This window comes from Diplotaxodon limnothrissa, linkage group LG5 (assembly GCF_057381915.1).
Source record: "Diplotaxodon limnothrissa isolate DT_005_m linkage group LG5, D_limnothrissa_male_GT1.1, whole genome shotgun sequence".
Taxonomy (NCBI): domain Eukaryota; kingdom Metazoa; phylum Chordata; class Actinopteri; order Cichliformes; family Cichlidae; genus Diplotaxodon; species Diplotaxodon limnothrissa.
In genome coordinates, this window is record NC_140600.1 from 35,048,952 (window position 1) to 35,074,789 (window position 25,838).

A 25,838-nucleotide genomic window follows, 5' to 3' on the forward strand; every position below is an offset into this window, starting at 1 on the left:
ATTTCTGTACAACTTTGAAGGGTCAGCTCCATTTCCATTTTGTTATCATATATTTCAGCCTTAGTAACAATACTGGATCATATATTCATTATACTCTTTTATTTTAACTTGTTTAACTTCTTTCTGTTTATACAGTTGTAAAATTGCTCATTGTAAGCTTGTAGAAAATTTTTTATATTAAACAAATTCTTTGTATATGAATCATGGTGTTTGAGTGTTGACTTACTGACTGTAATCATTTTGTTACATATAGGAAGCAGAAGGAACTAAATAATAAATGTGTACCTTTTTTAAGTAATAGAAAATACACAGCACTGTGCAAAAGCCTTGAGCTAGCCCTCATTTCTATATATTTTTGTAGGAAACTGAAAAACAGGTGAATTTATTGAAGCATACAAACATAAATGTAAATACAGTATATAAGGCAAAAACAGAGGTTGCACAGTTCTAATCAGCTTGAAAGAAAGTCAATATTTGGTATGATCACTTTTTTTCCTCAACACAGACTGAACTCTCTTAGGCAGCTTTCTTGTAGTTTCTTTAATTAGTCTTCAGGAAAAGTTCTCCAGGCTCGTTGAGTGGCATCTTTTACTGCCTTTTTGTTTCATTCTCTGCAAAGATAATTTCAAGCTGAATGTTTAAAGTATTGTTTTAGATTTATTTCGGGTTTAATTATTCCATTATTTGATTGTAAACAGGAAAGCTATTTTGCAATGTAGGTGGCAGCAATTAAAAGGTATTAAAAGCATTTTGCATCTGAACTCACGTATTAATATCATGACTCACATTTTGACTGTCTCCTTTTTACAGAAGTAAATAAGGAGAAACCTGATGACATAAAACGGTTTTAATAACCGTTGCAATAGAAAGAGGGAAAACGAGAGTGTGAAAGGACTCATTCGTGCTCATATGAACTTGGAAAAACTGCATAGAAATGCAGTAATACTACATGCAGCGATACTAAAAAGCACACGAGAGAAAATATTGGCGGTAATTATCTTGATTAGCAACACTTATTAACTTTTACGCTTCATCTTTGAGGCGAGGCTGTAAAATATTTAGTGGGTGAAAACCTTTCGAGTTTTTTGGATGGAAACTTATTTCCTGTAAAGCAGTGGCTCTAAAACAGCCATGCATCATCGCTGGTGAAGCACAGAAACTCTGCTTGGAGAAAAAAAAGAAGCGTTTGCCACCTTGATGACATTTATTTCACCAAATTTATCTTAGATTTTTTTTTTGTCTTTTCAATTTATTTATTGTTCACTGTGGATAAAATCTCTCCGCAAGGATTAAAAATATGAAAAATAAAATAAAATAAATAAAAACTCTTCTCCACGAACGTTAGAGGGTGTTGTTTTCAAGCCAATCCTCTATCGGAGCGGAAGGAGATGGCGGATTTATGATGTCATTTCCGACAAGTGATTTATTTTCTCTCCCTTTGTGAACTACTTTAGCTTTTTTACGTTAGAAGAACTGACTTTGGTGTTTGCATTCCTGTAGCGGTAAAACGAGGCAAGTACTTCCATCACTGGTGAGCTTTTCCCCCCCCACTTTCCGCTCTCGAACACTGTCTTGCCAAAGTGCTTCGCTACATTGTAACGCTGTGAGTGTGTGGTAGCTAGGCGTATCCACAATAAAGTAAATATATAAAGTAAGCATGAAATGCGTTTATGTTTTAGTCCGTTTGAGTACAGTGGAGCAGAGTGTCTGTTTCATTCACATTTTTAAGAGAGTCTGTTTAAAAAGTGGCCGCTATGAGGCAGAGTAACATCTCAACACATAATCTCTCTCTCTCTTTCTTTTTAATGCACCCTGTCGTCACTTAATGGTTTACATGTCTTTCTTCTACCGTTGCTCACGTTGATTTCACAGGCAGGTCACCGGAGGAAGCGTAACAGAGCAGGGTCATCATGTCTGCAGAACTGGACTTGTCCACTCCAGAGATCCCTGAGCCTACCCTGCTAGAAAGCATACTGCGCTATGGGTTGTTTCTCGGTGCTATCTTTCAGCTTATTTGCATCCTGGCTGTCATCTTCCCTTCATCCAAGGGCCACGAACAGGTGGGTCCTATAGAGAGGTGTGCTTGCTTGCCCATCCTGAGGGGTGTACTGTGAAGGAAGTTCTGCATAGTCAGGCTTTCTTTGTGTTATCTGAGTATCACTAGAGCAGTTATCCACCGGCTTTGGTAACTGTGGTTTTCTGTTGACATGAAAGCCCAACATTTCTGAAATCGTGATCATCAAGCACTCTCTGTGGTCAAAATAAATGTATGCTTCATCTCCAGTTATGTTTATTTTACTGTTCTGTGTGGTTTTGTTGTTACAGTTTATTTCAGCTGCACAATCCAGCTGTGAGGCTTTTGGTGCAAGTAAATGCTACGCACGGCTAAGACTCTCCTCCAACTTAATAAAAGGGACAGTGAATTCATTTCAGTTTGTCGCCAAAGTGAAAGTAAAATTACTGACTGAGTAGGTTGTTTTAGTGATGAATAGCCAACAAAAGGAACAAATTGATTTTCTAATCTGTGTTTTAGTAGCTGCAGTTCCTTCAGTGTAAAAGCAGTAGGACCAAATATTAAAAAAACATTCATACACTGTATGCATGCAAATTCTCATGACAATGGTTTATAACAAGCTTAAAAGAGAGCCATCTTCATCACACTGAACACTCTGACATTAAATTTAACAGAGCTCGGTAACCCATTGATCTCTGCATACTCCTCCCCTCTGGTTTAGCTTGGGGTAAGGTTGGTTTCATTGAGCATCACAGGAAGGATGTGAATAAGTCTGGGCTCAGGTGAAACAGAGAAGGATGCACAAATCAATAGAACTGAAGCACAATGCAGACAGTTGAGTCAAATTGTCACTGTACACCATATGCCCATCCTGATGTTTTTCTTCTCTTTCATGAGCACCCAACAACTGTTATTCTCGGTTGTTACACACGATGTTATTTTTTTCTTCATTCTTAGAATGACAGTATGAGTTTGAGGGGGTAAAAATTGTAGGTGTATTAGAAATACATTAGGAAATGTCTACAATTGCATGCGCATTTGTTACATCACAGTTAACTTATTCTATTCCCATTTTTAAGGAGATATTAATGTGTAATCATCAACCTAATTTACACTTTTTAGGCTATTTTACTCTGCTTTAGAGTGATATATGGTATAGAGGCTGTGCTGTAACACCACACAGATCCATCATATGTCTTTTGTTATGTCACAGAAGAGTTTAATTGATTACATTATGGTTTCCAATGAGTTAAACACATTAACGTAGTTATACTATGGAACAGCTAATGTTAACATTAGAATACTGAAAGTAAAATAATTAAATTTTTATTATATTTTGCCTGTCACATTTAGAAGTTGATCTAAAAAGAAATGCAGAGAAACTGGGCGCCACTTAGCAAGTGTAGTGCTGAGTCTCTTGTTTTAGAAAGTCTGTGAAGACGGGGCTACTTTCACAATCTCCATAATAACAACTGTCAGGAGAGATTATTTATAGACAAAAGCAATTAAATCCACTGTCAAATTACTCTATTTTCAGGCATCATTATCAGATGCACTGATTACTCTCCACAGTATGTCGCCATTTCATCTTTTTTACCCACCAGAACAATGGGAAAGATTACACTCACAGAAACTAGGCTGGCAGAAAATAAAAAGTGCTGAAAAATGTCAGTTTCTTTTGTCTGCTGTGTACAGTATTTGTCTGGGAATTTCATTCAACTGTCTGTTAATACTGCAATAGTTTAATGTAGAGATGGAAAACTGCAAACTGTATAAACAGCATTGAAAATGTATAATACTTACCCCATGTGGATAAGAAGTCAAATTAAACGCACTCTTTATGACAAGTTCAACATGGGGGAAAAATGATGAATAAAATGACATTAGCATTATATTTACTAGTTATACATGAATCAACTGGCTGTCAGTATGTAAAGTGACCTAAATAGCCTCTAACTTGTGAGCTACATCCTTCTTTCAGCTGCTCCAGGGTTCGGCACTCTGGTGATCTGCCTCCATCTCTTCTATTCTGACCACTGACCACTGCACTGTACAATGTCCATTGCTTTTACTTCTATGCAGTATGTTGTTGTGGATATTTGCATTATTTTATTAAAGTTATGGTTGTAAAATGCTGGACTTTTATCACTATATTTCCATTCTTAAGTGAGTGCCAAGGACAAATGAAAAGACTGTTCCTTTGGAGGTTGTTCAGGGTGCTCTGTGTTTGCTCTGCAGGAGGAAGCCGAGTCCACTGACGTAAAGGCTGCTGAACAGATGAAGAAACCTAAAGGACCAACACCTCAGCCTCGACAGAAACCAAAGAAAGAGAGCAAAAAGAAGCGATAAATATCTGTGTGCATGTCTGTGCGCGCGCGTGTGTGTATTACCTTGAGAATGTGTGTGTTGGGTCATTGCCAACGTTATAAGAATTTCGTTATTACAAGTATAAGCACTAATTTAAAACAATTAAAAAAAATTAAAGAGGTGTGTTGAATTTGAGGCACAAGAAAAGGACCAACTACATCCTGTTCAACACATTACAAAAACAGCTCATTATCATGGTGCTTACAACAGTTTATTTAGTTACACACCGTATTTCATTGGTTGTGTTTGTTATACATTTTCTTTTGTAACAATTGAATATCATTGGTTGAATTGTGTGTTAATAACAAGGAAGAAATAAATGTGTTCTGCAGCCATCCACCTTAGCAGTTTACAGTAATTGCCAAACCTCAGTTTCATGTAAAGAAATGAGAAGGACATCATGACCCAGCCTTCTGTATGACAAAACACATACCTTATAAAACTGTGGTTTGGTGTAGTAAATCATAATGCCATAGATGATACACCAAAGTCTCACATTGTCCAAAAGTACTAGGTTGTGTTTTCACTCTAAATTTGTAATACAACGACTGTATGTTTAAATGTATTCAAAATTCCGAGATAAACAGTGATCAGATTTTTGCTAATCGTTGATGCCCTCAGAAAGCCATTTGGTTGGGATGTTTATTACCTCGTTTAGATCCATTTAGCATTTTATTAAAGCGGTAGTATTGCACATATTTTACATGAACTGTCTTGTATAAAGTCTTGATTTTAATCCAAGTATTCCAGACAAATTCTGGCCATCTTGATGTGCATCTGGGCAGTTATTTTTAAATTAATTTTCATTTCAAAGGTTACTGGGACATAAGAATTGCACGTATAGAGTTACCAGTGAAATTAAAAAGCTTTTGGGAATTCTACTTCCAATATCAGCTATTGCAGAGTTCCGAGGGTTCTATGAGCGACATGGGCCTACATTATAGTGCCTCTGCTTGAATATATCTTCAAGTTAGTTGACTGTGTCATTGAAAAAAGTACTGGGATTGTACGTTTTACTTCTCCTTGAAGTAGTTTCAGTTCTCCGCTTCAACTACTGGAAACTTGATGCGGGAGTGTGGGAAAGGATATCAGCTGATGGATGATAAACACCGCTAAACGCCGACCGGGTTCCGGTATCACTGCACCAGCAAAAACTTACCATTAGGGAAGTGTGTGTCGCTTAGCAACCAATTTTCCCAGTCGGCTAAATGGAGCTTTTCAGCAAACGACAGACGTAAACATACAGGGCACGCGCGTAGTGTCTTATTACCTTTATTATAAGAATGTTTTCAGTCGTGACTAATAAAAAGATATTAGGAAAACCCAAACGGGGGGGGGGGGGGGGGGGGTATTTCTGTCAACGCCGCGGCGAATTTAACAGCCGGCGTCGAGTTACGCAAGGTGACGTGGTGAATGCTCCCGACGTTACTGCGTAAAATCCAGCCTCCCCATATTTGCGCTCTCGTGTTTCGTTGGTGATGCATTATCTAGTGCCTTCCCCCCCACGAGGCATGTCTTTTCCACACTACACCACTCCTGCTTCGTCGCACCAATTTACCGCGCCGCCGACCCTTCCCAGCTGAACAGGTTTGCCCGGCCCACCGCAGCCGCTCGGCAGCTGTGCCCCCAACTCCTGAAAGCAGTCCCCGTCATGACCTCCTCCTCCTCCTGTGATTTTGCCGAAATTCGCTAAATGGGATTCGTGGCTGGCCCGGGGTTTCCACAGCAACTGGCCATCCGATTCCATTATTTTTCTAATGAGGACAGCCGTTCGGATCTAACACGGTTCCTCGCTGCGCGTCTCTGATTTTTGGGCTAAATCTCAAGACGCGTCAAAGGTAAGTTAATTAGAGCTCGTAGCAGTTTAGTGCGATAATGCAGATTTATTTCGGCATTCAATGTCGGCTTTTCTTTTTTTTCTTAAAAAAAATGTGTGCTGCGCATTTTTCTCTCACGGATGTTTCACACAGGGATTGATAAGCTACCCCCCTCTTCACTGACTTGTATTTTCATTGTTGCACAGGCCATTCACTCGCACATTTGGCCAGTGCCACTCAGTCTGTGCCAGGGCTAGGTTGTTGACGATTTACTACGCCCCGCAAAATGCAAAGCGTTTGTGCAAATCTCTCATTTTTGTCTTGGCGATCATCACGAACACTCGGGAAGACGCAGCAAATCGGCTGCGCACAGAAAATAAAGCCAACAATCCATCGAAATTCAAAATGGAGCTGTAGCAGCACCTGTTTTGGTTCATCAGGCCGCATATGCGCTGTATGTGAGCCAAAGCCTACGACACTCACTGGAGCATTGTCCCTTTTTCATCATTATTATTATTTTTGTCCCGGTTCCCATTCACAAATCACTGTTTACGAGCCTTGTGGGCATCTGTTTAGCAAACACGAACAGTGAACGTTTTTGATTTCAATTTACGATTCTTTCTAATAGCAAAGACATTATCGTTTTTGACAGCTGCTGATCCTGTAGGCAGCTACTACCCCACCCCGTGTTTCTTTGATAGCAGCTTTGCTCACAACAACTGGCGTTTAATCCCGTGGAAATAGAGTTTTAATTATGTGGTTAATCTATTTAGAGTTGGTTTGGGGGCTCTGGACGAGCTCCAGCTTATTTCCTTACGGCGGGGGATTCAGGTTTTTGGCTTGAATCATGGGAATGCTCAGTATTGGATGTTATCACTGGATGAAGATGCAAGCATTATGTTAGCAAATTATGAAAGAACATTTAAATACCTTGTTGAATTCTTACAAGTGCATTTCAAGCAAAAAGAGTGCAGGAAGTGGGTGAAAATGCATCATAATCCCCTCATGTGGCTGTGAAAGATTGAAATTTGATATAGGCCTGCAAAAATATTTTTTTTTTAATGATGTAGGTCTACTTTTTTACAAGTTGCAACAACCCTAGATATCGTATTAATATCATTTGTTTTGTCCAGTCAACCGTCCAAAACATCAATTTACTCTCATAACAAAGAAAACCAGAAATAAATGACAGAAGTGAAAGCTTCTTTAATGTTCAGTTGTTCATTAAAACTGATTAACTGACTGCCAGTTAACAATCAGACAGGCTGTTGTGAAACAGTATGTGTGTAAAATGACTTTTTCAAGAGAACAGATTCAAAAAGCAGACCCCGACTTTATTTTAAAATCCTGTAAATAATAAAAAAAGGCTGTGTGTAAATGACCTAGAATGACACAGCGTCATTAATAAGATATATAAATTTGTAGACTGAACGACTGATGTCCTGTAAAATTAATCCGGCTACAGCAGCTGTTCCTTTTAGTCCGGATCGCTCGCTGCCAGAGCCACTAGTTAAAGATGGGCGGAAGTGGGTTTTATCAGCTGAGTGCCACAGTGCCCCTCTCCACTTATCTTCCTCCACTGCTTTTTTTCCTCGCCTTTGCTGAGTATGTTGGCTTCTAAGGAAGAGGGAAGATGAATTGAGACAGCTAGACAGAGACTTTCACTTTCCAAAGTCTGTGGGATTTAATCATAAAAAGAAATGGGAGGAAAAAAAACACAGAAAATCTGATTTGGGGAGTTACAGGACTAAAATTGGAGAAGGCTCGATAGTTATGCGACTGCATTGTCTTTTTCTCTCTCTGACTTTTGCTATATATAGATGATCTGTACGTTACGCATGTATCTGTGGACTGCATTGTTCATCATGCAACATCTATATGGGAATAAGACAGCGACACTAATGTGCACATTTCCTCTCGTTTTAATCTTGAGGAACCATCATTACTACGCCCCCACCACCACCACCACCCCCTCGCCTCCCCTCCTCTCCCCTCCCAAGGGCAAACCGTAATTTTCCCATTCAGCTGAAACATTGGCTGGAGCTGTCTTTCCTCTCTGCAGCACAGTGGCAACTGTTACCGTCTGTTGTGACTCAGTGAGGTTTGTCGTGGCCAAATGTGCTTATGTGCCTGACCAGACATGTTGAGCTTGTGAGCTCAGCCTTAGATGAAGGATTACGAAGGTTAATATGGAACTCCAAACGTTTTTTGGTTGTTTTTTTTTTTGGCAACCTATGCAAAATAAGAATGACAAAAATGAGAATGATTGCACTAAAACACTCCTCAACTGTAAGTAGTGCTTTAAAGCAGTCATTTTGTCAGAAATTCTTAGGATGGGTCCTTTGCATTATGGCTAATTATGCTATTTAACATTTAGGGACTTGATTGTGTCTACTGAAGAGATAGGTAAAGATGCTGTACACCAGAGAATATTGTTATTGGATGATCAAAGATTTAATGGTTATGTTACTATTTCAGTTTAAGTTGATGTAACAGACAACATCTGCAGTTTTTATTCTGTGCAAGAAAGCATTAAGGTTACTTGAAGCTCATCTACAGCTTCTGCATTATTATTCTGGTGAAGTGGATATCTTCCAGTCTTTTTCGGACTAAATTTTGTCATTGTTTTCTCAAACAATGGTTCCTTGTTGAGATGCGGGCAAAGGGTGGTAAAAAAAAAAGTGGGGGTGGGGTGGGGGCTACAATGATTGTAAAGGCTGCATAATTAGGGATTCGGCTTGAAAATAATTGCAGAAAAACAGCACAGAAGTGTGCTTTGTTGAGTGTGTGTAGATTAAGATATCCGTGAGACAATGAATTACAATGCAGAATTTCAGTAGGACTAACAGATTAACAAGTTTAAAGGTTTAACAGATGGATGCTACCTGGAGACAAACAAAAGTGGTGTATTTTCTCATTAAAAGCTAATCCACAGCAGCAATGTCAATGGCAATCTATCCCAACTGCGTTGAGGAAGCAAAGCTGCAACACAGCTGACTGCAGAAAATGTCAGCTCTGTAGGGATGAGGTTGAAGTTGGGATTCCACCAAGTCATTCTTTGGGGAAAACAGATGTTTTTCCCTTACAAAAATATCGAAGAGCTGAACATATTTACTGATAAAGGCCAGCTTTGACCTGCTGTGCACACGAGGAAATGTCAGGTATGACTGGCATTGTGGATAACTGTGCACTTTGACCCCCTTGTCACTTACACTGGAATCAGTATGGACAGGGTGCAGCATAAAGTCTTTCAGTATGCACAGAATCATTCAGTAGTCTTTCAAGATGGATATGAAAATGATAAAAAGTCATATTGGGGCACATGTAAATTGAAACAAATATTGGCCTGATGCGATGCAGTTGAAGAGCATGAAAGGTGTTAGGACTTGTCTACTTTATATCCTGCATTCCATTTAGGCAGCTGGCTATTATTCCTTTACTTTTTTCTGCTTTCTCCACAGCTTTTGCTCCCTGTTGATGAGCAGAAAGTTTAGATTCATAGGGTATCAAATCCTTAGAATCACTCTCCATACAAGGCAAATCAAGAACCGGTTAATTCCGTTTAACTTTATTTATATAGTCTCCATTGAGAACAACACGTATCTCAGTGGACTTTACAGTGAGAGCTAAAGAGGTTATATATGGCCTATATATATAATATAGAGAAATCCAACAATCCAGAGCTTACCTTACAGCATGTCTTTACTCTATCTCTTGACATTTAAACCACATATTATGTAACAAATGTGGAACCTTTAAAAAAAAAAAAAAAAAAAAAAAATACTGAAAGAGTGCCACAAAAATCCCAGCTGCTTACCTCAGCTTTAAGAAGTTTGCAAATTTGAGAAGACACTATCCATTCATGCTCGAAGCCAACTTTCTTTAATAATTAAAGAAAAGTATTTTTAATATTATTATTATGATTATTTGGCGCAAAGCAACATGAGTTTCTGTTTGAATGAGATTCTGTTTTGCCTTCTTGCTAGATTGACCGCTTTTCTTCTGATTTGGTCATGACTCATAACCCACAGATCAGGTTTGCACGTCTTCACTTCTGTGCCAATCTGCTGAGCCTGTCATGAACTTGTCTAAAAATGTAATTAACACCAGTTGTGATGGGGCCAGGAGCATAAGGAGAGGTACACCCCGGACGGGTCACCAATCTGTTGCAGGGTTAACAGAGAGACCAGAAACCATTCATACTCACACCTAGATTCATCAGTTAATCAAACTCCATGCATGTCTCCATAGAGAACTCGCATGGAAACAGGAAGAATATGCAGAGTCCACACAGAAAGACCCAGGATCTTCTTTCTGTTGACAGTGTTAACCGCAGAAACCAAGATTCATGACAAAAACGTTCACAATATCATGCTGCACTTCCACCTTCCTGTACTGGCAAGTTTAATGCGATGCTTAAAGCTCAGTCAGATAATGACTGAATTATATCAGAATATTGGAGGGTATTCCTGTGGTATTTATTTTTTTATTGTTTTTGTTGTTCATCTCATCAAAGAGAAAAACTGAAGTATGAACTGAATGTTTGGGCCAAAAGTAGAGGTATATAGAGTAAACCTTGATAACTGTTACACTCCTGTCTGTGAAGTAGGTCACATCAACTGATCCACTACAAGATATTATCTTCCATGAGACAAAGTGCAATATGTAATGGTCTGTAATTGTATCTGGCGTCCTCATAAACACTGGGGTCAGTAATCTGCTTGTGTAGCGTCAGCCATTTCCTTGTTTTTTCCATTGATCTGCAAGTTGGAAAATAGTCCAAGAAATTTTCAGTCTGCATCTCTAGTCCTGGAAAACCATGAAAATGGAGCTCTCCTGCTCCATCTTCCTCCCTCTCTCTCTCCTCTATTCCTTCCTCCCACCCTGCCCTCCTGCTGCTCAGGTGCCTGTTCTTGTTGCAGTCGAGGTGTGTAGTGCAGTCTGCTTCATCTAAAACTGCCAACTCAACTTCACCTCATCTCTCACATATTTTCCAGATCTTACTTACTCTTTTCTTTTGCAAGACTCTACAATGTCTAATTCCATTCTCACCAATCCATAGTCTTTCATTTTATACCCCTATGCTAATGTGGTCACATGTTACCACTTGATATTAGGCCGTTGCAACACCATATTAGGAAAAGGCACAAGGCTCTGCTACAGAGCTACTTCTGTTGTTTACACAAACACGCCGGCTTTGAGGCTTCCGAGGGCGCTGTGGTTTGTACGCTGCTCTGCGAAGTACTAAACTAAGTGCTGGACACTGCAGCTCACATTAAACCTGTGTGTGAGAATCATTACTTCTCCTCATCAGTCTGAGATTGATCCTAATGATTAGTACGTCTTCCAAATCCATTTGAGGCTATCAAAGCCAGAATGAGCGAATCAGAGTTGGCTTGAACTCCTCTGCCGAGTGCTTACCCTGCTGAATTTACCACCAGGGAGATATCTGTGCAGTCTCCAAATTCACTGTGGTGCATATACTAATAAAGTTGAAGTGGTGAAATGTAAATTTGGCATGTGTGACACACATGGGTACATGTCATATGGCATTACTGATTTCCTTGAGATCAAAATGTCTTTCCTCTGTGGAATCGGCAATAGACCACAATAACGGGTAACGAGTGAGGGACAAGAAAGGTGTACTATGATAGACGGCAGAGTGGATCCGTGCTTGACAAATTCTGACCCTACCAGCCGATTGTCACGGCAGAAATGGAGGCTCATCAGACCGTTTTTGGAATTTTTGCAAGCCTGTGCGAATTGTAGCCTCAGCTTTCTGCTCTTAACTGAAAGGTGGTGCTTGCAGTGTGGTCTTCTGCTGCTATAGCCCATCTGCTTCAAGATTTGACGTCTTGTGGCTTCAGAGAGGTTCTTCCAAATACCTTTGTAACGAGTCATTATTTGAGTTACTGTTGCCTACCAATTAGCTCAAAGCAGCCGGGCCTTTATCCACTGGCATTTGACATCAACTAAGCACTTTCACCCAGAGAATTTCCACTCACTGCATAGTTTCTCTCTTTCAGACCATTAACCATACTATGAGAAAATCTCAGTAGATTAGCAGTTTCTGAAATACTCAGATTAGTCCATGTGACACAAACAGCCATGCTATTTTCCATTTCGATGATCAGTTTGAACACGTTGTCTTGACCATGCCTACATGGCTAAATGCATAATGAGTTGCTAGCATGTGACTGGCTGATATTTGCGTTGATGAACAGGTGTACATAACAATATGGATGTTATGAAGTTTTCATAAATTTCCAGTCACACAGATGTAGTTTGACTAGGGGCAGCTGTGTCTAAGGAGGCAGAACTGGTCATTCACCAGTTGGGAAGTTGATGGCTCAATCCTCTAGGGAATCCCCTAGTAGCATATCGAAGTAACAGAGGACAAAATGAAAAGTTTCCCCGTGTGGTAAGGGCCCACTTTACATGTATCTTATCTTTACCTTTTTTTCTTCTTTTTTTTTCCGTTGAGGCGGATGTTGATCATTAGAGGCGGTCAGTGCAACTGGCCATAATGTTGATTGCCAATGTCTAAAATAGCTCTTTAAATTGATTAACACAATTCCCACTTCCCTGTCCATCTTTGTCTGAAGCCCTATGAGCTTGTCTCAGTATGACTCAGTGTTGCACCATGGGATACATTAACCCCTCCACTGCACCAAATTACATCCTGGCAGGGGCTGAAGCGAAGCTTGCACGACTGCGCTCGTGTTTGAAATCGCTCGTGTACGTTCACACACGCATTGTAGCTTACACGCCAACACAGCTTCACAGTGGGAGCCTTGGATGTCTTTGAGGATTCCCGTACCTGTGTAATTAAGTTATAGTCACACATCACACTTAAAACACCCACTAAGCCTCAGCTGTCTGCGTTGCAGTATACAACAACCACCTACGCGTTCTTTTTACAGCCGCTGCCGGTTCCTTCCTCTTTCCCTTTTAATAAAACTCTGTCCTGTCTGTCAGACTAACACAAGTGTGTTGGAAACATTCATAAGGATACACGGGTTGCTGGAAAAAGGATATGAGACACAACTGTGTTTGGGTGTTAGTGTGCGACTGAGCTTAGTTTCCCAGAGACCAAGGAACAGCTGCTAATGCACAGAAACGCACACACTCGGTCTCGGTTCCAAAGGAACAAGACTGTTTCATGTGTGTGTGACTGTCTCTGTTTCAGCTGGCTTGAAATAGTCGGTCTCGCAGTGACTCACGCCGCTATGCCTGGAGGGGAGGATTGGTCTTGGTGTGTGAACAAGGCACTCTAACTTTCTGTGGGTGCACTTGACTGTCTGAGCATGTTTGTCTTTGTCTGCACTCGGGATGAAGGCGCACTCTTGACTTGTTGCATTTATCGGGCTGTAATAAATGTATTTGACATGAGGATGTGAAGGAAAAGCAGCAGTATAATTACCTGTTGGAGATGAAACTGTTTGTGTCCTTGTCAACTCAGCAGCATTAACACACGGCTTCAGTACGGCCCACAGCTCCTTTGTTTGAAGCTTTGTTTTCCACGTAAATGCTTATTGATTCAAAACAGATTGAATCAGACAGGAACGACCTTGAATCTATGCGTGTTTTTATGTGCCTTCTTCGTGGAGTATTTGCATGCTAAACGGTTTTAACTGAACCTGGAGCAGCTCCAAGGATACTCAACAGCAGACCGGGAGAGCTAAAATGAATGCGATGCTAGAAGCAAGAGGAGTTTTTCTTTTAGGAGAGTGAATGGCTAGAAACTGAAATGGGGTCGCTTCCTTTTCCTGAGTGAACTTCATTTTTCTTTTAATCGTCATCTTTAAAATGTACATTTGTACAGTCACACTGAAATGGTCAGATTTAGTAAACAATTAAGAAAATGAACACTGTATTTAAAAATAACACTGTATTAAATGTCTACTGAAATGGCATCAATAATTAAGGGTTAAAGCATTAGGATGCTTGTGGGTCAAACTGCATTTAAATATTAATAAGAATATCCTCATTCATATGCCTGCCTCTGAGTCAAATTTTGCTGCTAGGACTGGCAGATATGATGGCAGAGATGTTGGATGAAATTGCAAATGCAAAAAAAAAAAAACTAAATAAACACTTACTGAATTGGGATACTGTAGGGTTTTGTTTTGTTTTTTTGTTTTTTTTATAGCAGTGTACATGGTCTACAGTATACAGTGATGGCATGTATTTGACTTTTATTGATTAACAGAAGCAGTAGCAAAGCCACTTCGGACCTTAAAGTGCTGCTTACTCATCATTGGCTCTGGTCCCAGGTCTGCACATGGGGGCGGGCAAGAGCAAGCCCAAGGAGCCGGGCCAGCGCTCCATGAGCCTGGATGGTACCATAGGCACAGGCTCCGACAGCGGGCACTTCCACCACCTGGGACCCGCCCAGCAGACCCAAACACCCAACAGGAGCCCTGCCGTCGGAACAGGCAGGCGGGGGCATCAAGGGCAGCACCAGCACGCCCCAACAAATACTCCCGAGCTGGCTCTCTTCGGAGGAGTGGACCACACGGGAACTGTCACATCACCTCATAGAGGACCTCTGTCAGGTAGGAAAAACATTATCATAATGGGTTAGTTGGGGCAAAGTGGACAAGTTTATTTATGTAGCGCCTCTTAACAACAAGCCATGAAAAGACAAGATTTTTTTTAAAAAGTCACCTTTTTTTGATTGTATAAACATATAAAACATTAGAGTAGAATTAGAAAGATAACTCTGGAAAGTGTAAAGTAAAACTACTGTGAAGCTTTAGTCCCACATTTAAATAAAGTAAATGCAGCAGGAAACAGAAACACATCGTACCCTGATATGAAAGAACTGAGTGGGAACAAACAGTAACCTCCTGTATAATTAGTGAGCTTTTAGAAGTGCTTTTAAAGGCAGATTTTGTTGTTTCTCTTGGTTCCAGTCTTTATGCCAACACGAGCTAACTGCCTGTGTGAATGTGGTCGTGAAACGGATTCAATAAATCTGACGAGAACTTTGATGTCTCTGTCAGCCTACGGACTTGCTTTCAGTTTGAGATCACAAAAGTCCCAAAGTGGATGGGGGGGGGGAAGAAGCAAAATCTGATTCATAATGAGTCACATTTACACAGAAAAATATTTAAAAGCATCTTTTTTTTTTTTTTCTCACTATCTAAGAGCCAGACTTAAAAACTTCTTTTTGTCTTTGAAGCACCACATGTCACGCTGTCCATATTTTATTTACTGGATATATTTAAACTGTAATGTGCCTAAACCAGCCAGATGGCTGGGTTAATGTTGCTCCATCCAGAGAGCAAAGGCCTGCTGGTATATGAAGAACAGTTCTGCTGGTTGCAACCTACTGCTGCGCACCTAATGAGCCAATCAATGATCGGCTGAAGAATTCCCCAGTTTAGGTCTCAAGTTCATTAAATAAAGCTACATAGAACCCCATTAATATCATACCTTTGTCCTTCAAGGGCGGTCAGACAGATGCTGTCTGAATGTCAATATTTTTCATTAGATACATTTTCAGAGCAGCAGTAGAATACCTTAACATCCAACCCTGAAAAGCTGAAAATTCAAGGGCTAGGTCACAGTGCTAAAAATCACACACGTTATTCATTATATATATGTTATTATTATTATTATTAGAATAATATTTTTATTATTCCACTGGTTTTTAACTGATGATTTTCTTCTTCAAATTTAATTGAAAAACTGACTGGCGACAGCCTGAGAGGGTTTGGGCTTGAGACAAGATGAGGGAATCTTTGCTAAATTAAATGCAGAACAGTGGTGTGCTTTTAAGTTTACCTTGTTTTTAGATCCCTGGGAAACCAAATTGTACCTAAAAAATAAATTTCCCAGCTCTGTTAAACCAGTGTCATTGATCTTAAGTGGAAATACCCTTTTGTGTGCTAAATGTCTTTATTTCAGTGTCTGTATTGTTCCCCAAATGAACGTTTCTGTTTCTCCGTGGTCTCTTTCAGGAGGCGTCACTACATTTGTGGCTTTGTATGATTATGAGTCACGAACAGCATCTGATCTGACCTTTAGGAAAGGGGACCGGCTGCAGATTGTCAACAACACGTAAGAATCAAGAGTCATCCCACTGTAACTCTAGTAGTGATGCCACACAGTCACAGAGATGTGAATGAACAGATTTCTTGGTGCACACGTGATCTGTGACGCGCACATATGTGGACATGAATGAACACGCGGTGATAGTCAGATCTGGTAACTGTCGATCCTTCCCATCTGTTTACTAAAAGTGAGCAGAACAGCTCTGCGCTAATGCATTCTGTTCCTCATGGGCAACTGTGATCATCATAATCTTTTAAGAGACTTCAGAGGGAGCATTTTGTACCGAGATATAGATAGAAACAGGACAAAACAAAACAGGTTCAAGTGAAATTACGTTGTTTTTTGGGGGGGGGGGGGGGGGGTGTAATTTTTGCGAGTTTTTTCAAGCTGCTGTTTCTAAGCTAAACATCTGCAACATAACTCTCTTGCAGGTGTTTACAATCACAACAATTTTTTGTTTTCCTATGAGCTCTTTCTATAACTTCCTACTATAAGTCTGCTCTGCTGGTATTTATTGAGAGCCTGGCACTACATAATTGGGCTGAAAAGTAGAATAAATACATAATGAAGCATTACAAAGCAGTGCTTAGTAGTTAGATGAGTTTAGCCAGGCTGTATTTCTAAGGCCTAAAGTGGACATTTATGGAAGATAAATGAAATATATTCATACTCTCCTATAGTATTAGAATCCCACATTGAAATGGAAAATCAAAGTTAAATCAGCCCACTGTGTAATCCCACAGCTTATGCAGCTCGTCTGCTATCTGTCTGTGCCGTGCTGCGTGCCTTGCCGTGTCTCCTTGCTGCATTTTGATGTGTCTGCTGTGTCTGTTATCTCTCCCTCTCTTTCTTTCTCATGCTTCATGGTTTCTCCTAGGAAAAAGTACAGCTTCAGGTCAGTAATATTTAATGCAATAAAAAAAAAACCCTCATGCAACCTTTTCTTCACCGTCCCTGCGATCCTTGCATTTGCTTCATCGTGAAGTGGTAAATAGAGATGGACTAATTCTATATCTCCTATATAAAACATATTGCATGTTTCTACATAGAGCTAAAGTTGAATCTAAGATGGGACAAGTGGAATAAAAGGTTGCCTGCATTTATTTTCCATCTTACCAATTTTTTTTTTTCTTAACTCCATCCTATCAACTTTGCGGGATGAGGTTTTTTAAGTTTCACTTTTGCAGTGTAAATGGCACTATGGTTTTCAGTCAAATGATGTGGAAGTTTAACTGGATGGATCATATCAGAGGGCACTGTTTCAAAGTTACTGGAATATTTCAGGGATAAATCCAGTAATGTTCAGTTTTTTCTCATTGGCAACAAATCCCATAAGTCCAAAGCCATTGATAAATGAATGCACGGTCTTTCCTACAAACTAAAGCTCAAACTGGTCCCCAATACATGTGCAGTTTCCCTCAGTTTACATCATTAAATCAAATTTTTTAGCTTCTTATATTCTTGGGTCTTTGAGCAAAAGACAAGGTAGAAGTTGTTCCTCATCAATGAAATATGGTGCTGATTTTGAATAAACTTTAAATATCTCTAATTGCCTTGTTCAGTTTTGTTCGTGATTGACTCTCACTCTCTCTTCATCTCTCTGTCTCTCTCTTTCCCTCACAGAGAAGGGGATTGGTGGCTCGCTCGCTCCCTGACAACTGGAGAGAGCGGTTATATCCCCAGCAACTATGTGGCTCCATCCGACTCCATCCAAGCAGAAGAGTACATTATCCACTCTTTGTTCTCCTCATGCGATTTACCCTGCAGTTTATTTACATCTAAAGCTGGTTTTCAGTGCAGAACCTGCATGTAGTTGTGCTCTGCACGCATTTTAATGATCCATGCATGATAAGGCCATGTTTACAAATAAAGAGTACTGACATACAGTTCATACATATAATCCAAACGTAGCTCTGCATTCCTGCTCCAGCTGCTCAGTAGTAGCTCGTCACTGATCTCGCTCTCTGTGGCCCACTTTGGCAGGTGGTATTTTGGGAAGATCACTCGACGTGACTCGGAGAGGCTCCTTCTCAACCCTCAGAACAGACGAGGAACTTTCTTGGTGAGGGAGAGCGAGACTACTAAAGGTGAGAGAGCAGACATTTGCATCACTTCAGAGACTACAGTCATTATCATGAACCATTATCAAGAACAATTAGCTCTTCTGCCTGTCTGCAGTCGCGTAATGATGCATTAAATCAGCCTGAGTGCTTTTTTTTTTTTCTCACATTAAAACTATCTAGCAGCAGTGTTCGACCTGCACAAAGTGGCATTTCTTTATTTGACCAACAGGCTTTTGGCAGGCGTATTTTCGTTTTTTCAGGCTGATGACATGTGCAAAACGTGGATCAACATGATTCTTCTAAAATGTATTGTAACTGTGTTTAGGCCTCCCAAGTATAAATAAATAAAAATTATATCATACATACACTATGAGATTTGACATTTTGACAGCAGGGATTCGAAGACATTAAAAAGATTTCCACTGAAAACTATTTTTATGCTAAAGTGGTTTCATTGTTTAAGTAAAATGCAGATGCTCTCTTTTTTTCAGCTTTTTTTAAATGCTTTAATGTGCCGTTTTCATTTTGGTGTGGGACAGTGCAAGCACAACAAATGTATGGGCTCATGTTTTCCCCCCTTTAAACATTTCGCACACTAAGCAATTAGTTGAGGTGGCAAAAACTGCTGATAAGTTGATAATTAAAACAAGAATTAGTTGTTGGCGTAATGAAATTGTGAAATGATCAGTTTTTCAGTTGTTTCCTTACACTCCATGATTATCTAGTAAAACTGTCTCTGTAAAACATGTTTAATAAAACCCCAAGATTTCTTAATTTTTCACACATTAAAAATGTGTGAGGTGGGCAAAATAATAAAGTGATGACACTTTTTCTGCCTCCCTGGAGGCTTACACAGAGTAGCAGATGTGCTTTGAAATAAGTAGATCTTCAGGGACTCAATTTGAAAGAGGTAGAACCTGCTAATTAAGTCATTTGTTAACTTTCACACTGGCCTGCGGCGCTGTGTCTTTGTTCTCTGGGCTTGTGGCAGAGTTTTGCATCTTTCGCTGAAAGTCTGCACTCAGATCTGGTCCCTGTGACGTAAACTGACTCTTTAGGGGGCTGTTTTGGAGGAAGTAAAAGGAAAAGATTGGAATGGGTTGGGCTTGTGAATGGATAGGGGTGAATCACTCTGCCAGAACTAGGTCATCTTAGAAGGTTGCTGGATTTTCCCCCGGCTATAGGTCCATGTTCTCCCACCACACACACACACACACACACACACACTGAGAAGAGGGGAGAACTGTGAACACTTGTAGGAAAAAGGGGAGGATTTGGGAGAATAGGAGGAGCTGTTGGCAGAAGATGCCATGGCCTCTGGGTGTGTTCTGTATAAGATATCAAATGTGAGGCTCGCAGTGAGACAGAGATGAGCATGAACATGCCTCTTGCATGTTGAAAAAGATGAATCTTATCATTCAAGGTTCAGGCTACAAGCACTCACATTGTGACCCTGTTAAAGAAACCTTTCCTCTGAGCTCTTGACAGGTTTTTGTCTCTCTCATGTCACATACCTAAGAAGAAATGGTGTGAAGTGGCTAAATGCTGTAGTAGTTGTAATCATGTTAAGGCTCTTTAGCTTTCAGAATATGAATAAAGGATAATTCAGTTTTACATGTTTAGTTTTAAATCTGGAAGTGAAGGTACTTGAGTAGTACTATAGTGGTGGTAATGATTTGGTACATTTGCTTGATGCACTTGGGGAAGTCTGTCTTTCCTGCTCTAGAGTTTCTTTCTAATGAGAGAATAGGTCAGTCAGTGAAACTCCAGATCGAACACAATTGATTTTTTTCATTTTCTTTCATGTCTCACTGTAAAGCTTAGGTTTGCTAAGTGAGTTCAGTCCTTTTTTAAATCGCATCAAGTTTGAGTCCTGTCACATTTCTAAGTTATTTGCATTTTGTTTGTTTTTACCTAATCGGCTATTTTGTCATCATTATTCTTGTGAAATGTAGTTTTGTGAAAAACTGTTGGACAAAACAAGGTTAATTAAACTTTCTGTAGTGGTGGGCAGTGGATAAGGACAAAGGCTTAGTTATTTGGCCATTAATCCAACCAGCAGGGTCTTAAATAGCCAAAGCGCAGCTGCTAGGAAACTCCAGAGAGCAGCTGCCAGACGGGCCAGGAGCAATGTGGTTTTATTGTTCTAACCTGTCTCTGTCTGTTTTTGTCTTGCTCACAGGGGCGTATTGCCTGTCAGTGCTGGATTATGATAACACCAAAGGCGCTAATGTTAAACATTACAAAATCAGGAAACTGGATAGCGGAGGTTTCTACATCACTTCACGCACCCAGTTCACCAGCCTACAGCAGCTAGTCTTCCACTATCGCAGTAAGTACTCGGGTGCATGTAGTCACCAAAAGTTAGGAAATGTCAACTGCATTGATGGTAACTCTTAACCTTTCCTCATTCAGAGCACTCTGATGGACTGTGCCACGCTCTAACAGATGTTTGTCCAGTGACCAAACCTCAGACGCAGGGACTGGCTAGGGATGCCTGGGAGATCCCCAGAGAGTCTCTCCGCCTTGACGTCAAACTGGGACAGGGCTGCTTTGGAGAAGTCTGGATGGGTAAGAATCCCTAACATACCTTAGCAGATGGGTTAAACTTTTATGATGCAACATGAGCATCATTTACTCTTTCTTGTTAAAACTAGGAAACCTTTTATATTTGGAGAGTAGGTGGACTAAGAGGAGTAAGGACAGCAGTTTACTGTAGAAGCAATGTCTTTTTGTCTGGCTTCTGACAGGTACGTGGAACGGTACAACACGAGTAGCCATTAAGACTCTAAAGCCCGGCACCATGTCTCCAGAGGCCTTCCTTCAAGAAGCACAGGTCATGAAGAAGCTGCGGCACGAAAAGCTGGTCCAGCTGTACGCCGTTGTGTCTGAGGAGCCCATTTATATTGTAACAGAGTATATGAGCCAAGGTAGCGCATGACAGCAGACTGTGTCAAGAGATGGTTCTCAAACCTGCTTGATACTCGGACAAATTCATAATCCTCTTTACTAATTCTTGTTCAAAAAAGGGGGAAAGGGATGTTTACATTTGACATATTATCAGCTTAGGTTTTCGTAAATTAAATAATATTGGGTTTGTGTTCACAGGCAGCTTACTGGACTTTCTTAAAGGCGAAGCTGGAAAGCTGCTTCGTCTGCCTCAGCTGGTAGACATGGCTGCTCAGGTAAAACTACAAAAGATCAGTGTGCTTAAGTGCATCATCTAACCACCAAGAATTCAATACTAAAAGGTGTACTACATGGAAATTTAAATTTCTCGTCCTCTCTCCTTCCAGATTGCAGCAGGCATGGCCTACGTGGAGAGGATGAACTATGTCCACAGGGACCTGCGTGCTGCAAACATCCTGGTAGGAGACAGCCTCGTGTGCAAGGTGGCTGACTTTGGTCTGGCAAGACTCATTGAAGACAATGAGTACACTGCAAGACAGGGTAAGTCTCCTCTTCCTACTTAAAATATTTACACTCAAATCAGAGAGAGAGAAGTTTGGTTACAGAAGAAAAAGTGACTTATAAGAATAAGATGTCCTAAAGTGTTTATAACATGCCACACTGAGTTTCATAATGTTTTCTTAGGAGCCAAGTTCCCAATCAAATGGACAGCACCGGAGGCAGCTCTGTATGGTCGTTTCACCATTAAGTCAGATGTCTGGTCCTTTGGTGTGCTGCTCACAGAGCTGGCAACTAAAGGCAGAGTTCCCTATCCAGGTAAAAGCTCCACCTGACAGGATAAACCCACATAATAATTTCAGTTTCTTATTCAAATAAAAAAATAAATCGCGTTGTATGATTTAAAATAATTCAATATTTGATAAACCTCTTGCGCTGTGAGACAGAATTGACCAAAACTAGCTGATACCTTTCTACACATCCAATAGGCAAATCACATAAGTTGCACCATATAAGGTGTTTTAGCATACCCACAATTGCTGCACATCTGCAAATCTTCTCCTTTTCTTGCTACATCTGACTTGATCAGCTGTTGTCATTGATATCTGCTCTGCTCACTGATCAGGATGTTTCTGCTGCCATCCCAGCCTGAACCAGCTTCCCACCCCTGCAGGCTGGGAAGGTCCTGGATCAGAGCCATACCACAAAAGGATTTCTGTCCAAAAATCTAACTTACTGTTTTTCTTGACAGGTATGGTTAACCGAGAAGTGCTTGACCAAGTGGAGCGTGGCTACAGGATGCCTTGTCCAGCAGAGTGCCCAAGCTCCTTGCATGAGCTCATGCTTTCCTGCTGGAGGAAGGATCCAGAAGAGAGGCCTACATTTGAGTACCTGCAGGGCTTCCTAGAGGACTACTTCACCTCCACAGAACCCCAGTATCAGCCTGGGGAGAACCTATAGAACCGTATATCGAATTGAACCTGGTGAGAAGGGGAAAGGGCCTCAGCACAGAATGATCTGCACTAACAGACCTCAGAGGAGCTCCTGTTTAAGGATCTGAGCCTGTGAAACTCAGTTGTGAGGAATTTGAGATTCATCTGTGGAAGTAAAACCGAAATAGAAACCGGCAGAAGTCCCCTCATGTGCCATAACGGAACTTCTACAGAAGAACCTGAAGAACCTCCTTTCTGCAAGAACTCACTGTTTACTTAAGTTCTCTTGCAGTAAAGAGGTTGAGCTGTAGAAGGCAAACTCTTGCTGGACTGACTGTGGCTCTGATTGAATCGATTGACTAAACTTGCGGGTAAATGTTTTGGAGAGATGCGACCGATGTGGGAGGAATCAAATCAGGATCTACAGAAAGGGCAAGAGGAGAAAAGATAAAGCTCCTGTCGAAGAGAGTAAGAGGGAGGATATTTCAATCAGGCATGAGCTGTTTAGTGAAACCTCCCTCTTTCCCTCTTTTGTTGCGTCTCTACACCATCGTCTGGTACCTTTTCCGCCCACAGAAGAGCACTGCCCCTGTGGCTCAGGTGCCAAAGGAAAGTCTGTCTCTCTTGAAATCCTTTATCTCATTTCTTCCCCTCTTCCTCTATTTCTGTCTGACTTTCAGCATTTCTCTCCAGTTTTCTCAAGTGCTGCTTCTTCAAAGTGTCTCCAAATAACTCAGCTCTGGAACTCAACTTTGCATCTTTATTTTTATGTTTACTTGGACAGTACTCGTCCTGTGGTTTCAGGTTTTGTTTTTGTGGCAGACAAAAGTATCTGACAACACTTTATTTTGTGGATTTTTCTGTGACTTTCAATAGACAGGCTATTAAAATAGCCATAATGGTAGTGCCAGGGTAAATGTACTCAACAGGCAGGTTCTGTAACACTTAAATTAGGTAACTTAAATTAACAATTGAGGGCTCTCTCTTGTTTAATCATCACCCTGTCCTTTTCTAGCTGTATTTCTTGACATACATAATAAACAGCCTGCTGGAACCAACCTTGATTAAAAATGTCTTTGATGCAGATAGTGTCTGAGTGCTTGTTTTGATTGACTTAATTTAACTGGAAAGTTGCATTGAAATAAGCACTGTCGCCGTGGCACTAAAGGCCACCTTCAGTGAATATCTCTGAACCATAAGTGAGGGGAAAAGTTCCATCATTTATGTGAACTACTAAGAGGTTGATGATGCTACTACTGGTAAATATCAAATTCAGGATGGGAAAAGCCTCTTTGGGCCTGTGCCAAACAAATCACATTTCTTTACTGCTATCCATGTATATACTGTTTTATTATCAATGGGGCTTCCTTGTTGTTGTGGTGTTTTTTTGTTTTTTTTTTTTTTTTAAACATACTATGATTTTTCTGAAATTAAAACTCCCCAGTAAACTCCATGCTAGCAAGTAAAAACAAACTGCTCAACAAGACAGGTTTTCATTTACCTCACATGTGTCGTCCCTATGAAATATGCAACCAGGCAGCCCTAATGAAACTGTAAAACTCTGATCAGGTAACCCCAATAAAACTGTGTTTATGACTTAAATATAAAAGTTGATTTATGAAGCCAGTTAGCATGTTTTTTTTTTTTTTGTTTTGTTTTTTTGGTGCCATTCTTCTCTTGAACATTGGCTGGGTTTGTATTTATGCTATACTTTACATCAACATGTGTCTGTTTACTTCATGTTCAGGTCAGGCCCGGAGATCATATACAGACTTCTGAAACTATTTTTCTTTTTCTTTGTTTTTTACATCTCAACCACTGCAGCCAGTTCTCACTGTCATATTGTACATACTGTAGCTGTACCATGTATGCCACTAAATGGCAGGGTTATGTTGGATGTCACACATTTTGCAGTGATTTGTTTCATAAAGTAGCCAATAGAACAGCAAGTGTAAAGTTGGAGGTTGTTGCCAACAAAAACAACAATGCCGCTTATCAAACTAGGAGGCATACAGCAATAAAATGAATGTCATGAAAATATGATCCAGTGACAGTTAATGATGACTAATATTCTGAAACCACAAAAAAAGGGAAGTTGGGTTGTGATGCGATGGTTTGACATGATAAATGAGGTCAAAGATGTAAATAGTATCTTAAACAAATGACTGTGACTATCATGTAATTTGTTTTTGTATAGTTTCTTTCATTGCACCTCCATGCTGAGGTTTTTACAGTGACACGCCTGCTCCCAAAATATTAATAAGATGCTACTGTACATGGGGCTTAAGGAATGTTTCTTCTTTTTTATTTTTAGCCATGTTCTATTTGAAGCCTCTGTTTCTGCAAAAGACAATTCAGAATTGGGCTTGAGATATTTATGTATATCTTTCCATGAACATATTAATAGTATGTTCCTCTTTTAGAAAGGGTAAATCCCAATTTGTTTTGACACTCTGAACTGCCTGCAAGTCATTGGGACAATGTCAGTGGGCCCATGACAAGTATGAGTAATGCCAAGGTCTGATTGGATTTTCTGTGCTATATTTAATAAGTGTCTCAGTCTTTTTTTTCTTTCTTTTCTTTTTTATTTTATTTTATAAATCTATGCAGTTTCAGTCTGAAATTCCTGCAACTTTATGGCCATTTTGTTCTAAAAACAAACTATGATCATAAACAGAAGGTGTGAGCATTTTGTAAGGACTTCTTTTGTCTTTCTTTCTTTTTTGTTCCAATGTAACAAGATTGAAATAGGTATTGTGCCACTTTATGTTGATCTTTAAATGTGCAATAAATTATATTTCAAATGTGTTTTGATAAGGGTGTGTGCTGGTGTGTGTGCTATCTTAGGATTACAAAATTGTGTGTCACACTACTTGTTATGACTCATTAACTTCTTCATAAAGTTGTCAGTATGCAGCACCATGAGCATGTGATGATCATTGGTTCAGTGTGCTGCAGTTTCTGGAATATTTAGGCCAGTGGGCTTACAGTATTAGATTTTTTTTTATTTTTTATCTGATGTAAACCCTGTATGTTCAGATATATTCATTTGTATTTTATCTCTATACTATTTTCAACGTACATAAACTGTATATAAAAGAAAGATGTAGTAGCCACTATAAAGAAACCTGATTTTGAATTCGGCTTTTTAAAGTTAAAGCGCTAGAATCCTGGC

The 25,838-nt window shown here is 40.1% G+C and overlaps 2 protein-coding genes across 2 annotated transcripts; both read left to right on the forward strand.

Annotated features, from left to right (window-relative positions):
- The first annotated feature begins 1,427 nt into the window (after window positions 1-1,427).
- manbal (mannosidase beta like) lies at window positions 1,428-4,562 on the forward strand. Its single transcript, XM_085354634.1, has 3 exons — window positions 1,428-1,516; window positions 1,877-2,060; window positions 4,253-4,562. Exons 2-3 carry the CDS (start codon window positions 1,911-1,913, stop codon window positions 4,361-4,363), a joined length of 261 nt encoding a protein of 86 aa, XP_085210760.1. The 5' UTR covers window positions 1,428-1,516; window positions 1,877-1,910; the 3' UTR covers window positions 4,364-4,562.
- Window positions 4,563-5,982: 1,420 nt separating this feature from the next.
- On the forward strand, window positions 5,983-24,031 carry LOC146632736 (proto-oncogene tyrosine-protein kinase Src-like). The gene is made up of 12 exons (XM_085353478.1): window positions 5,983-6,219; window positions 14,475-14,756; window positions 16,167-16,266; window positions 17,884-17,982; window positions 18,244-18,347; window positions 20,506-20,655; window positions 20,739-20,894; window positions 21,074-21,253; window positions 21,432-21,508; window positions 21,620-21,773; window positions 21,918-22,049; window positions 22,483-24,031. The coding sequence occupies exons 2-12, from the start codon at window positions 14,483-14,485 to the stop codon at window positions 22,689-22,691; spliced, it is 1,635 nt and encodes a 544-aa protein (XP_085209604.1). The 5' UTR covers window positions 5,983-6,219; window positions 14,475-14,482; the 3' UTR covers window positions 22,692-24,031.
- Window positions 24,032-25,838: the final 1,807 nt, after the last annotated feature.

Coding starts and splice junctions, on each gene's coding strand:
- manbal (XM_085354634.1), top strand. CDS start 1,911: ATGTCTGCAGAACTGGACTTGTCCACTCCAGAGATCCCTGAGCCTACC. Junction 2,061..4,252: donor CATCCAAGGGCCACGAACAG/GTGGGTCCTATA, acceptor TTTGCTCTGCAG/GAGGAAGCCGAGTCCACTGA.
- LOC146632736 (XM_085353478.1), top strand. CDS start 14,483: ATGGGGGCGGGCAAGAGCAAGCCCAAGGAGCCGGGCCAGCGCTCCATG. Junction 17,983..18,243: donor GACTCCATCCAAGCAGAAGA/GTACATTATCCA, acceptor CCACTTTGGCAG/GTGGTATTTTGGGAAGATCA. Junction 22,050..22,482: donor AGGCAGAGTTCCCTATCCAG/GTAAAAGCTCCA, acceptor TTTTCTTGACAG/GTATGGTTAACCGAGAAGTG.